This window comes from Myotis brandtii, unplaced genomic scaffold, assembly GCF_000412655.1.
Source record: "Myotis brandtii unplaced genomic scaffold, ASM41265v1 scaffold470, whole genome shotgun sequence".
NCBI classification, from domain to species: domain Eukaryota; kingdom Metazoa; phylum Chordata; class Mammalia; order Chiroptera; family Vespertilionidae; genus Myotis; species Myotis brandtii.
The window spans coordinates 1336390-1352071 of NW_005367953.1; the positions used below are offsets into that span (position 1 = coordinate 1336390).

Here is a 15682-nt window from a genome sequence, read left to right on the forward strand (position 1 = left end):
AAGTTCATATCTTAAAATTATTCATATAACTTGCAGTTTTTCCTTCATACTTTTTCAAGTTTATTTTTGTTGATATATATAGCTCTTACCATTATATAGAATTCCATTGTATTATTACACCACAATTTAATTTTGTGATTGATAGCTGAAGGCTGAAGTTTCTTCTTTTTTTTTTCTTCCACTATCACAAATGATGTTTGTAAGAAGTTTCAGATAGCCTTTTTCACATGTTAAATTTTCTCTAAGGTATACACTTAAGAATGGAATGTCCTAGGGTACCCATGTCCTAGGACAGTGATGGTGAACCTTTTGAGCTCGGCATGTCAGCATTTTGAAAAACCCTAACTTAACTCTGGTGCTGTGTCACATATAGAAATTTTTTGATATTTGCAACCATAGTAAAACAAAGACTTATATTTTTGAAATTTATTTTATATATTTAAATGCCATTTAACAAAGAAAAATCAACCAAAAAAATGAGTTCGCGTGTCACCTCTGACACGCGTGTCATAGGTTCGCCATCACTGTCCTAGGATATCCACACTTTGAAATTTGCAGGACATTGCCAAGTTGCTGTACAAAGTAACTGTCCAATCTACCACACAGTTCAACGATTCCAATTTCTCTACACAATTTTTAACACTTGGCAGGCTTAATTTTGGTCACTCTGATGGGTATGCAGTTTTAATTTTTATGTCTATCATTTGTTATCTTCACCTTGTTATCTTTTGCTTCCTTTTTTCTCTTACTAATTTACTAGTGGCCTGGTGCACGAATTTGTGCACATTGAAAGGAAATTAATTAGAAGAAATATTTTAATATCGCTATTCGCCCTTTCTCTATAATAGAAGTGTCAACCAAATTCATGATCAACAATGACAGACTGAAACACACGCGTGCAATTGGCACCAGGGAGAGCTTTATATATAAAGATAAATTTGCTTAATTAGACCTGCTTTCTGATTTAGCTAAACTTTTTCCAGCCGAATGAAGCACCCCAACTTCTCTTTCAGGTAATTGTCAGCAACACAGCAGTAAACATCAACACGAAGCAGATTATTATTATAGATACAGGGAGAACAAAGGGTAAAATATTTAACTGCAGCAGTATTTGACTATATTCTGTGCAGTGAGAAAACCTGAAGTCATTTTCAAGGTTCACCATTTCTTCTTTTCAGTTGGTTCAAGTTTCTAAGCTTTCTAAATCTCCATTTTCCAGCTAATGAAAAGAAAATAGGATTCCACTGAGTCTCCTATCTACCTACTCCAGGACTTCTGTGAGAATCAAATGAGATGGGACGTAGGAAAACACTTCACAGACATTTGGTTAAAGTGTAAAATGTTTCCGCCTGGCTATAAAGCCAGTCGTGTTCCTGGGCTGAACAAACTCCAAGAAGGCTAGTCGCTAGAGAGAGGAAGCCGGGCGTTGCTATGTGATGTCATTACCTGGTGCCCACAGCCACCATTTCTGGGCTGGGCTGGGCTGTGGGCCACATTTTGTGCCATGTGGTCTCGGCAGTGTGGGCTGCGATTTGGTGTTGCTCCGGGGTGATGGCGGGGCCTGTGTCTCACTTGGGGGAAGCCAAGTATTGTTTTGTGGGAGCCAGGTCCACGGTGCTGTTTCTCTGTAAATGGCCAGTGCACATCACGGCAGCCCCTGCGTTGAGCGTCTGTCCCGTGGTGGTCAGTGCGCATCATAGCAACCAGTCAGACGGTCGGACACTTAGCATACTAGCCTTTTATATATAGATAGTATTGCTTTATACATGGTGGACAAAAGTAGGTTTACAGGTGTTCGTTTGGAAAATAATATGATAGTTAATAAATAATAATACAATTACTTATAACTGTAAACCCACCCTGTATATTCTGATCTATCTCCTTTGATGTGTGGCTTCCTTTTTTTTCGTTTTCATTATAAGCAGGAAAGCATTGTCTCATTTTTTAAAAAGTCTTCCCTATATTTTCTTTTAAAAGTTTTTAAAAATTGCCTTTCATACAAGTCTTTAATCCATGGATAATCAATTGTCCCAGCTGATCCTTTCAATGCCACCTCGGTCAAATATTAAATTTCCTAAATGGGTGGCTCTATTTCTTCTCTTTTCTTTCATTGCTACTTCAATACCACAGTGTCTTAATTACTATGGTCTCATGATATCTGCCAAAGCAACCCCACTCTCACCTCTTATGAATCCTGAGGATTGCCTAGCCCCATGGTCAGCAAACTGCGGCTCGCGAGCCACATGCTGCTCTTTGGCCCCTTGAATGTGGCTCTTCCACAAAATACCACAACATACCACGTGCAGGCGTGCACGTACAGTGCGACTGAAACTTCGTGGCCCATGCGCAGAAATCGGTATTTTGTGGAAGAGCCACACTCAAGGGGCCAAAGAGCCGCATGTGGCTCGCGAACCGCAGTTTGCCGAGCCTCAGTTTGCCGACCACTGGCCTAGCCTATTGTTAACCCTATGTTTATCGAGTTTCAAGAAACACAAAACAGAAAGGGCTTAGATGACAGTACTGAGCCTCCAACTTCTATTTAGCATAATAGCTCCACAATTAACACAATGAGAAAGCTTTTTTTGAAGAAAGGGGTTCCTGTAAAAATCTGTTGGCAAACACTGTATCAACCCATTTTTTTTCTTCCCACAACCTTTAGAGTTTCAGAGGAGAGGAAACTGAATTTCAGAGTATTTTGTTGACTTGCTCAGTCCCAAATCCATAATGAGGAAGTGGCAGTGCTAGCCTTTAACCCTACAGCTGACTCTAAATCCCACAATCGGGCTACTATGCCATACACAAAACTGAAAAAGAAGTCTAAGTTTAGTACTAGTAAATAAATAGTGAGAAATACAATAAAGAACTAGATTATTTTAAAAAAAATAAATAAGGGCTGCCATTACATCATACTCCTACAAAAAACAAAAACAAACCCATTAAGGTTAGAGAAATAGGCTAAGATAATAGGTTCTTCAATAAGCCAAAAGCACATTGTTTTTATAGTCCCTTTAACTCTCAAATTATACAAATCTTAGTTTACTTTAATAAAGATATTTTAAAAGGTTTACCATCTATATCAATATGAAGAATGAAACCTAGCATAAGAGTTCTTAAAAGCTTACAATAAACTAATATGTCATTTGAAAGACATAAGAAATTTACCTGCATCAAATACTGTGCTCCTTCTCTCAAGTCATCTGCATGTACTGGAGCATAAAAGGCTTTCATTTTGTTTTTAATAAGCCATCGCTGATACTTAGCTTGATCAATGGACATCTCTTTCATGGCTTGTCTTCGTGGCCCCTGTAAGGTAAAAATATTAATAATACCTTTAATTGAAAGATAATCTATTCCACATTTATAAAAATCTATTATATTGGCTTAAACAAGGTGCCTAAACATTGGGGGTTGGGGAGAAAGGTATAATAACGGCATTTCATTTTCATGTAAGTGAATTCTTTCCAATACTTGATTATAAAAAGATTATAAAAAGATGGAGTTGATGAAATAGTAAAGGCACACAGGGAGTGCCTGTAGAAGAGAGAATAGAAGAGAAAGAAACACAGACTGAAAAACAAGAAGTTTTTTGTATTAAGTAAATGCAAGTAGAAGTTATCGAATCTGGAGAAAATATTATGCAGAAAAAAAGAGCTTTCTGTTGTTCCACAGAAAGTTTCCCAGCTGTTTGTCCCAAATGTCTGTTATTATGCCCTTCACCAGAAATGGAACCCAAGACCCTTCAGTGCTCAAGCTGACACTCTAGCCACTGACCCACACTGGCCAGGGCAGGAAATGAGCTTTTTAAACTTGCAATTCAATTTGATCCTTGCAAGCAACACATAAATGTGTTACATACAAATGTATAAAGCAAAAATCTAAAAATAAGTTTAAGAGCATTCCCTAATTACACATGAATACGCAAAAGAAAAATACAACTTATCTTTCCTCATAGAAAAATTGCCCCATATCTAATTTCTTGTGCTCAAGATCCCAACTTGAATTGATGAACTTGGAGACAAACTAGGAAACTCCTCAGGTCCCAAGTGGGATCAGTGTCTAAATGTCTTCTTCCACCACCCTACACACACAACACAGCTTTGACTTTGCTACTATTTAAGTAGAAGAGCAACTCTAGCAGGGGCTTGGACATGGGCATACAACACACATTTCTAGCACCAAACAATAGAGCTTGGGAGAAAAGCTAACCTGATAAATACTCCAATTTCTTATGCAGAACAGGTGATCCATCTTCTAGTGACTATTTTCAATAGCCAACAGGCCAAAAAACAGAAAACTACTTTTAGACAAAAGTTTACCACTATTTTTAATATTGTTTTACTCATGGTTAAAACAAAAATTAATGAGTAATTAAAAGTGTTTGAACTTGGAAATTCAGCATTCGCTCTATTCTTCTTATATACTGGATACTAGAGATATTCATGGTGATTTGTCTACCTCCTCCAACTTTTTTTTCTGGTAAGTAAATATTCCCAGTGTTCTCAGGACTTTATGAGAAATATCAGTAAGAAAAAATACATACTACATTTCATTTAGCTCCCTTACTTAGTTATCAAGAAGCTACTTTGCTTAACCAAACCATTCCATAAGGGCAATATAGGTTGCTAAAATCTACCCAAAATAAATAAGAAAAACAAGATTTCAAATTCTTTTTTTTTTTAAATATATTTTATTGATTTTTTACAGAGAGGAAGGGAGAGAGATAGAGAGTTAGAAACATCGATGAGAGAGAAACATCGATCAGCTGCCTCCTGCACATCTACTGGGGATGTGCCCGCAACCCAGGTACATGCCCTTGACCGGAATCGAACCTGGGACCTTTTCAGTCCGCAGGCCGACGCTCTATCCACTGAGCCAAACCGGTTTTGGCGAGATTTCAAATTCTAATATCGTTTTAGAAATAAGATTTTAAGACAGTTTAGTAGCAAAAATATTTTGACAAAATAACTGCCTTTTTAAAAAAATACATGCAACAGATTTGTTTATCTTATCAAATTATTTCAGGTCTAGAAAGCCCCACAAATTATATACAGAGTAAAAAATGTTTTAATATAGAAAACAAAACAAACACTTACCATATGTACATGACCACAGATCATCAAACCAACATTTTTTGTGAAATCATGGACAAGATGAAGTAGAGCTGGGCGTGAGTTTGGAGCACCTGTCATAACAAGACACTGTGGCCTAATTTACGATTGAAAATAAAAACAAAATTAGAGTTTAGGTTTTTGGTAACATGGACATGACTTTAAGTTGTTTCTCTAAGAATATATTATTACACTAGAATCTCATTCATGTAGGTGTCCTTAAGACACATGCCACAGGATTCTCATAAAAGATGACTTTTAGTCAGGGTTTCTTGATATATGTATGAGAAATGCAGAAACAGAACCTTCTTAGAACAAACATCATGCCAAATGTTCTTCGAAAGTAATAGGTAATATGATACATCAAGATTCTGGTAGGTATTACAGAAGGAAATGACCATACTGATTAAAAATTATGTAACAACTTTGCATCTTGTAAAGGTAATAAATATCCCAGTTCTTTCATGGAATTCACAAAACTTCCTCAGAGCATGGCATTGACTTCATGTACAAAAAAACAGGTCACTGTCCTTCTTAGCTTGATGACATGATAATTACTTCGGCTTTGTAATATTAGCCCTCTCTATTCTAGCTTAATTTTTATGGCTGCTGCTGCCATATAAGTAAAAGCACCTATGGTGAAAAAAAGGCTTCTATGGCTTCTATTTGGACTAAACGTTTTGAATCTAATTAATTATGGTGAGAGTCAAAATTCAATTAAAATGACAGTGGCATGACTTTCATATTTATTTTCCCTGACTACAAATGGAAATCAGTTTTTTGATGAAAAAATATTTAGGTACCTTTTTATAAGTTCAAACAGATAAGCAAAAATTCTTTAAAACAAGAATTTGTACAATTAAAACAAAATAACAAAAAGCAAATAGACTAAAAATTCTGCTTTAATCACTAATTATTAGGGTAGTTACTGACTGTACTCATAAGCATGAAAGCCTGAATAAAAATGGAAAATATACTAACATTCATAATTTTAGCAAGCTATCTAAAAAACCAATTCTGTCTGGGAGAACTGCTTTGGAGTAATCAAACGTGAAATCATCCTCTCTGGCCCAGCCTGCTAATATAGTCAGTCCACTGTCCCCATCTGAGCTTTAGCAGGTTAGGTGGGCTCTCAGGTACAGATTACATTTCTTAGCCTTCCTAGCAGCTAAAACTAGCCTCATGACTGATTTACAGCCCACATGATATTCCTGTTTCCAGGATGTGTCCTTTAATAAGGAAGCTGGCCACTGTTGCTCCTCGGTGGTTAGAGTGTTGGCCCAAGCACCACAGGATCACAGATATGATTTCCACTCAAGCGCACATACCTGGGTTTCAGGTTCAATCTCTGGCTCTGGTTGGGGCATGTGTGGGAGGCAACCAATCAATGTATCTCTTTCACAGTGATAGCTCTCTCTCTCTCTCTCTCTCTCTCTCTCTCTCTCTCCCTGTCTCTCTCCTTCCTCCCTCCCTTCCACACTCTCTCGAAAATAAAATTTAAAAATCAATGGAAAAATATAAAAATAGAAGTTTTCAGATGATATTTTGTAGATGATAATTTACCTCTTTGTAAAATTTGATAACTAAGAACCTCAACCTTGTTCTTGAATTAACTGCCCAAGTCCAACAACAACAAATATTCTATGTATACTTTTTGAGAACTTCTCCTGAAGTATCAGTATATAAAAATGTTACTGAACAATAAGTGAATAACTGATTGCCACCTAAGACAAATGTTTCTATATTACCTTATCACTTACCTAAAGTTTTTCACATGGTCTTCCACTCCAGAAAGTCGAATGGAATGCTGCAGTGCACTCAGGTAAGTCAGGGCTTGTGTGGAGGATCCCCAGTTCACATCTGTGGGAAGATAGTGTTCATGCAGCAGAACACCAATATTAACAGCCAATCAGTAACCAGTGAGACACACAGAGAAGTAAACAATGCTTTCCCATTTAAAAAGTCAGTTGCTAAAATAAACTATTATAGTTGAAACTTTTAATAGTTCAAGTTCACAGCATGACATTAAGAAAATGCTAATGTGAACTATAATTGCATTTAAAGAGAAAGTACAATTTAGAAAAGTAGGAGATGACAGGGCTGCAGACATGCTATGCGTGCAATTCAAGAGTCTTTTATAAATGTTTCCTTAAACATTTTAAAATTATTGTTTATATTGCCAAAGGTTAAAAGGAAAAGAGGCAGCTCTCCAAATGTTATTTATAGTACTTAACAATTTTAAGTTATTTTAATAGGCAAATTTTTTTCTTATTGATAAACAGCCTAAACACAAATGATTTTAGGCATTTGTTACTTTAGAGACTTAATAGGCATATTAGAGAAATTACTGCTTCCAAGATGGTTAAAATAGTATCCTTTGTCCATTTCATTTCTAAAGCCACCACTGTAATCCAAAACCTCATCCTGTAGTATTCTAATTACAAAATGTTTCCTCACGACTACACTGCAACTACTCTTGTAATCTCTTCCTAATCTATTCTGTTAAGCCAAAACCTTTTAAACCTATATCACTGGATCTTTCTTCTGTGTTACAGGTCACCATAGTGAATAGTGGACCAATCCTAATATATCTTAGCATCCTGTTATGTGAAGATATACCAATAGTTATTAATAAAACACATTCAAGGTAATCTGTGACCATTTTCCAGTTAAAACACGTTTGTCCAATTTTCCCCACCACACGTAAACTAGTGGGAAGATAATAGGTCTTCTGGTATTTTGTGAATTCCATGGTATTACAGTAGGTACAGTAGGTAGATCGAGCATACATACATATGCTTATTAAGCTATCAAGCTTCTATAGTACTGCAAATCAAAGCCTTTCAAATAATAATTTTAAAATTTGTTGAGTGCAACAGAATGTTAAATATATGAATTTGTTATTTTTCTACAAATAAAATTAAATTTAATTTATGGAAAAGAATGGAATTCCATAGGATAAAATGTCACAATTCTTTCATTAAAACTACATGTATTTGGAAATAAAATATTTGAAGTTTTACACAGCCCTGGCCAATTTGGCTATATAAAGTACCATTTAATTATATATCAGATGATGCTTAGATATGAAAAATAACAAAGAACTTCTAGATGTTTGTAGCTTGAAATTCTAAATAGAAAAGTTTACTGACCTGGCTTTTTATAGGTAACATAAATATATAGCCCAAGGACTATCACATATGTCAGCAATGCAGCCCACCAATTAATGACAAACATTACTATGCAACAAAGAATTGCTCCAATAAGTGATATCCACATATTGTAGTATTTGAATGCAGGACGCCATCCTATCAATAACAAATAAAATAGATTAATACAAGTCACTCACATACATCATCTATCTGCTTTAGACAATAGTTCATATGTATGCAAAAAATAACTTTCTTTATGGCTGCTACAAGAGAGGGCTTTAAACAGTAAGTATAAAGCTAATACATAACAGTAAAGTCATAGACCATAGATCATGATTTAATTTCACAATTCTTGACAGCCATGAAAAGGGCACACCTATTTACTTCCACATTATTTTATCTTACTAGTTCTGTATCCAGTAAACTCTTTACCAAAAAAAAGTGTAAATCAACCTACCATAGTGAACACTTAAAACTAAAGATGGTTTTTTAAAAAGAAGTTTAAATTGAGTCTTAAATAGTGTGGTGGTTTTCTTCCTTGATTTTTAGGGCTTCCCCACCTCCCCCTGCTCCTGAGGGGCAATCGGGGCCAGCAACCACCTCTCACACCCGCTGCCAGCAACGGCCCCACTTGCACCCACTGCTGGTGCCGGCCCTGCTCGCACCCACTGCCAGCGACTGGTTGCTCGGTGCCATCAGCGCGTGCAAGCAGCAGCTGCTGGCCCTGACTGCCCCTGAGGGCTTCTCCACCTCCCCTGGCTCCTGAGGGGTGATCGGGGCAGCAGCCGCCACTCGCACCCACTGATGGCACCAATCCTGCTTGCACCTGCTACTGGCGCTGGCCCTAATCGCTCTGTGCCTTCAGCGGGTGCAAACGGGACTGGCGCCGTCAGCGCATGGGAATGGTGGTGGTGGGAGCAGGGCTGCTGGCAGACAGGGGACCAGGGGCCACAGCGGAAGGGGCTGGCCAAGACCCGCCCCTGTGCCCACCACAGCCTTGAGGCCCACAGTTCCTTTCAAGGTGCACAAATTTATGCACTGGACCCCCAGTATCATAATATTCTTAGAACTGAAAGAGAAAGCAGATAAATAAACAAAAATAAAACAAAAAAGCAAAGTAAGTCTTTCACAGTGCTGCTCAGATTTTTAAAACAAAATACGGAATATTATCAGTAAAGTTGACAATAAAGAGATCTTTGAAGACTCAATTTGACTCAATTATAAAGGCAGACTGAGCATTAATGAGCTAATCCCACACATACTATTTTTTAAAATGTGTTTTATTTCCTCTAGAATCAAAGACATTACATTTAAAAAACTTTTTAAAAGTGTAAAATCACCTGGAGATTTTGCAAGTGATGCATGGAATACTGAAAAATTGATCAGAGCGTAGGATGCAAGGAAGAAGTTAGAGATAATTGGAGCAATAACGTTCAGTTCAGCTGCAAAAGAAACAAGGCATATTTACTGACATATTAGACATTTTTAACTTCAAAATTATGAATTATTTCAAAACTTTAGATAATGGCATAAAGCTACTCCTATATTGGCCATCCAGATTTAATAACTACATTTTGCCATGTATACTTCATGTACTTTTAAGAAATCAAATCTGAAACGTACAGTTGAAACCCCCTGTATACATCACTCTTCCAAAACTGGTATATTCTTTTTCCAATGCTATATAGTTTTACTACATACATAGTCAATCAGTATTATGTAGTAATGTTTGGGGTATTTTAAAAGTTACATGCAATTTGACTTTACACTTTCTATATTTGAAGTTTATCCATATTGATATGTAAAAACCAAGTTCATTCTTTTTTACTGCTAAATATTATTTTGCAGTTTCATTCTTCCACTGATAGATATTCAGGTTGCTTCCATTTTTTACTATTATAATTAACACTAAAATATTCTTGTATATGGGCACAAATGCAAGTTTCTGTAGGGCACATTCCCCTAAAGAGAATTGCTGAATTTCGGAAAACTTTACTAAATGTTGCCAACTTGTTCTCAAAAAGCAGCTATACCAAATACATACCTAGCATTACATGAGAGTTAGTTTCCATACCTGGTGGCATAATCAGACTTTTAATAAAAGTCGAATGGACTGGTGATCAGAGGCAAAGAGCAGATAAGTAGAGGCCCCACTTTTAGGGGAGATGCTGAAATCCTTTTCTTTATGCTATTATTGAATTTTTTTTTTTAGGGACAACAACCTAAGAGTTCTTTCTACCCCTAATGGGGACTTAGTGATAGTAAAAATTTAAGAAAATATGTATTGAGTGCTATTATTTGCAGTATTTTTTAAACACTCTTTCATTTGATCAGAAACTAATTTAGTAAACTAGGCAAAGTAGCATTATTTATTATTTAATAATTCAATATTTAGAGCTAACATTATAAATGCACCAAAACCTACATTAGCACACCATTTATTTGACTAACCAATTAAGATGAATCCAAGTGCAATTAAGAATGTTAAGATGTAACCACGAAGAGGTTCGTTATTTTTCCCATAACCTTTAGCAAACAACTGGAAAGCTGGGTAGATGTTGTCCTTACATAGAGCCTAATGAAAAAATGTAAACAATAAAATGAAACATTTTGACATACAGATTTGCTTATAGTGACAACTGGTTAGTCAGGAATGGAGTCCATGTTTCTAATTCTTTGTCCTCTTAATTTCCCCTATCTCATACTGCTTCACCTACATACTGTACAGGAGAGTCAAACATTTTAAGAATCAGAAAGAGTATAGAATACCAGAAGTTTTTATCCACCTTACTCCCTCCCCATGCTGAAATTCTTTTATGAAGGAGGAACCAGGAAAGAAGGCATACAAATAAAAGAAATTTAGAAGCTTGAGAAGTATGACAGAGATGGGAACTGCTTTACAACAAGTCCAAATACTAGACTTAAAGCAGATAAGAATCCTAATTACAGAACTTATTTTTCTTAAAACAATAGTAGAAACTGGTTGAGGGTGTGTGTGTGTGTGTGTGTGTGTGTGTGTGTGTGTGTGTGTGTGTTTTGTTAATCCTCACCCAAGGATATTTTCTCCATTGATTTTTAGAGAGAGTGAGAGAGTGGGAGAGAGACAAAGAGAGAGCAACATCTATGTGAGAGAGATACATTGATTGGTTGCCTTCCACATGCACTCCGACTGGGGCCGGGGACTCAGCCTGCAACTGAGACATGTCCTTGACCAGCATCGAACCTCCAACCCCTCAGTCTTTGGGTCAACACTCTAACCACTGACCCAAACTGGCCAGGGCCTGAAAACTGTTTTAAGAAAGATATCCTAAATCTTCAGTGTACTGACTGGCTACAACTACAACATTAAAAACAAAGCTGCAGAATCAACGTTTTGATTTGATTTAGTAATAAAAAATACTTCCTATTCAGTATCAGCTATTCATTTAATGCTCATTAAAGGGAGATAGTATCTATCTCATTCATCATTATACTCAATGTGTAGCACATATTAGGCATTCAGACATCTGTAAAATAAAACATTTAGGTTGGCGTCATGCTATTGGAAACAAGATACTTTAATTCTTCTGATTTATGGTCTTGGACCGCACTCCTTATCTTTGGTACAATATTATGAAAATTTATACTAACAGAGAATATCCAAGAAAGCAAAAATTTATTACTACTTCCAGAAACACAATTCAAAGACTCCACTCTAACAGTATGTAAATGCACAAATGTTATATAAATATACATATTCAAATATATAAATATCCACATTTATATGCATAAAATTAAATATACCAGTCGATGTGTGTGTGTGTGTGTTATAATAATATACATCTGGGATTGACAGAAGCAATTAATTTAAAAATATTAATCTCAGACATTACTACCTAAACTCTCCTTTAATAAAGATTGTAATATGAAAGTACTTACCTGAAATATTTTGGGAGCACTCACAAGGGATGCTAATGCAGAAGAAAGAGTGGCTGAAAAGATACCTGCAGAAATCAATGGAGCAAATCCTGACACCATGCTCATTACCTTAAAAAAAAGTGATAAAATGGAAAAATAAGTCTTAAAAACAAGAACATAATACTATACATCATTATTCTAATGAAGGAGACTAATATTGGGAAAAATTTGATAATAGTAAACAGTAATAAATTGTTATGGGCATTACAAATTCAGAAATAGATCAACCACTAGCACTTACCTTAAAAAACTTTTTATTTTATAAAATAAATGACACACAATGACAGAGAGAAGAGCATATTGAATCACCAAGGATCCATCACCTAGTTTCAACAATGACCTACTCAGGGCCAATCTACACATTATGGTGAATCAAACTACAGATATCATCTATATATATAAATGCCTAAGCAACCGGCCGACCATTAGACCAGCTGACCAGTAGCTATGACATGCACTGACCATCAGGGGGCAGACACTCAACGTAGGAGCTGCCGAGCTGGGGTGACTTGGCAGCTTCGGTTCCCGGGTGATGCACCTGGAACCAGAGGAGGGAGCCCAATTCGGGGGTGCACCACCCTCTCACAATCTGGAACCCCTCAGGGGATGTCGGAGAGCTGGTTATGGCCCAATCCCCGCAGGCCAGGCCAAGGGACCCCACAGGTGCATGAGTCCTCTGCCCATTGCAGAGGTCGTAGGTCTGGGCCTTACAGAAACTTTTCGATTCAATTAGTTAAATGATGATAAGTGCAGGACCTACTGGCTATGGCCCCGACATCTGGCACCCATGCTGGCCCATCCACTTACTATCAATTTCCAGTGGAGACAGCATATTTTCCCGCTACCAGTCTCAGTTGGGAAACTGGCTGTGGCTTCCCTCCTTCCGGGTGGACAATAGCACCAGTGGGCAACCTCCGGGAAGGGAAGGAGGTGAAAGAGCAGCTCAGGTGGGAAGAAGGAGGTTCCCGCCGCCGCAGTACTCCACCTGGGTGGAAGGGCCTGTGTGGGAGCCTGACATTGAGCAGGATCCTGCCCTAGGCCAACTATATTCCAGGCTAAGTAAATCCTGTTTGCTAAATAATTACATTTTGCAGTTAAATGCCCACAAGTCATCAGTTACTGCCAAACTTAGGGTAAAGTGAGATGAAAGAAGTGAGACAGATACAGAGAGAAAGTGACACAATATTGGGAGAAGAGCAGACGGAGCCCGATTCCAGGGTGCATTACCCAAGCACCACCCTCTCACAGTCCAGGACCCCTCAGGGGATGTCAGAGAGCCAGTTTTGGCCTGATCCCAGCAGGCTAGGCCAAGGGACCCCACCAGTGCACGAATCCGTGCACCTGGCCTCTAGTCATATAAGATCTTTGATTAATCTCTTCCTGGCCTTCCCCCTCTCCCCTTCCCACTGAGATTCATCAGTCTGTTTCATGTTTCCATGCCTGTGTGTTGAGCATCTGCCCCTGGTGGTCAGTGCGCATCACAGCTACCAGTAGAACAGCTGGACAGTCGCTTAGGCTTTTATATATATAGATAGGTAAGAACTTTTAAAACCTGTAACTGCAAAGCCCTGTCACTGCTTAAAAACTAAATTAATTTCTTTACAGCACCAAATAGCCACACAGCATTCAAATTTCCCAAATTGTCCCTCTTCTCTTGCTTTTCAAACTGGTTTATGCAAATCAGGATTGGCAAAAAGATTATACTTTACATTTAATGTGTCTCTTAAAAGTCTCTTTAAAAATCTGCAGGTTCATCTTTTCCTTTACATTTTATTATTTTTATGTCGTTTCTCCTATAAACCTCCCCCCCCCCACTCTGGATTTTGCTGACTGCATTTCCACTTTGTTGTTTAACCTGTTTCTTCTCACCTCTGAATTTTAGCCAACTGCTCAGTAGATATGGAGTTAATCAGATTGAAGTATAAATTCTCTAGCAAGAATATTTCAAGGTGATGTGATATACTTCCATCAGGAAGGTTATTTTTTGGATGTTAAGATAATAAATTGGTATTATGTTTTTTGAGTGTTTGTTTTGCTTTCCCTATCTTTGTACATGTTCAAACATTTCCCAATAATGAAGTATTTTTTAAAAAAATGGATAGATCATTTAGATCATAAGACAATCAGATAAATCCAAACTGAGGGGTACAATGCAGAACACCTGCCCTAACTCTTCAAAGTGTCAGGATATTGAAAGATTAAAATAGGCAAATTGGGGACTCCTCTAGGTTAAAGGATTTTAAAATAACGTGGTAACTGCCATTCATGATCCCAGTTTGGATCCTAAATGTGGGGAAAAATAGCTATAAGCGACATTTGTGGGACAAGCAGGGAAATATGAATATGGTATATTTAGATAGAAGTATTTCATCAACATTAAATTGCCTGAATGGGATAATTGTACTGTACTTGTACAGAATATTTTAAATACTTCAAAGTGACTGTCATGTTGCAATGTCTACAATTTATTCTTATATGTTTGAGAGGAGAAAGAATAGACATACATAGAAAGGAATGGGGCAAAATATAAACAACTAGTAAATATAAGTGAAGGGTAGGTACACAGATATTCATTGCACTGTTCTTTCTGCATTTTTGAAATTTGTCAAAATACCAAATTGAGCCCTGGCAGGTGTGGCTGAATTGGTTAGAGTGTCATCTCAGGTTTGATTCCCAGTGTAAGAGCACATACTTAGGAGGCAGGTTCAGTCCCGGTAGGGGAACATAGTTGGAGGCAATCTCTCTCTCTTTCATTTCTATTAATTAGAAAATCAGATTTATGTATACAAAACTCCTCTTTATTTGAATGAGTCCGTACTAGACTTGATAAAGACAACGTACTTTTCTATTTTAAGGCAGCAACGCAGAAATCTGATTGGCATTTCAGTCACTGGGCAGAGACCAACATTTGTGCCTTTCATACACAATATCAATGTCAGAATTGGCCTGAATCATTAGCTGGACATGAATACTTTCTTTCATTCCTATGATTTTGCCTAGTCTTGTGACTAGCAAAAACAAACTTCTGTTACATAATTGGGTTCAATATTTAAAACCACAGAAAGTGTAGTCAATTGGTTGAAATGATACAATAGAAAATAAAAATGCCATTAAAAATTTAAGTCCCAGATTTTTTATATAAAATTTATATATTCTACATAAAATTTATAATTTTCTGAAATATATTAAATCCTCAACTATTCTGCTTAATGTGTTTACATAATACTGGGAACACATTAGGAAGCAAAATTTTTACTTTGAATTAATAGAACCATCTATTGTAAAAATTTACATCTACACTAATAAAAGAGAAACATGGTAATTAGCGTACGACCGCTACCCTTCCTATTGGCTAATCAGCATATCCTTATGCAAATTAACTGTCAGCCAAGATGGCGGCCGGCAGCCAGGCAGCTGGAAGCGAACATGAGGCTTGCTTGCTCCAGTGACTGCAGACTCCAACGT

At 37.1% G+C, this 15682-nt stretch overlaps 1 protein-coding gene across 1 annotated transcript in view; it reads right to left on the bottom strand.

The window, feature by feature from the left end:
• Positions 1–15682, bottom strand: part of SLC12A2 (solute carrier family 12 (sodium/potassium/chloride transporter), member 2) — a 92160-nt gene that overhangs the window by 23325 nt on the left and 53153 nt on the right. Inside the window, exons 11-17 of the mRNA XM_005875835.2 lie at positions 12179–12286; positions 10712–10835; positions 9601–9702; positions 8261–8416; positions 6869–6968; positions 5094–5205; positions 3163–3303 (exon numbers count right to left, since the gene is read on the bottom strand). Of these exons, the coding sequence (XP_005875897.1) occupies positions 3163–3303; positions 5094–5205; positions 6869–6968; positions 8261–8416; positions 9601–9702; positions 10712–10835; positions 12179–12286 (843 nt within the window). The remainder of the gene's footprint in view (positions 1–3162; positions 3304–5093; positions 5206–6868; positions 6969–8260; positions 8417–9600; positions 9703–10711; positions 10836–12178; positions 12287–15682) is intronic.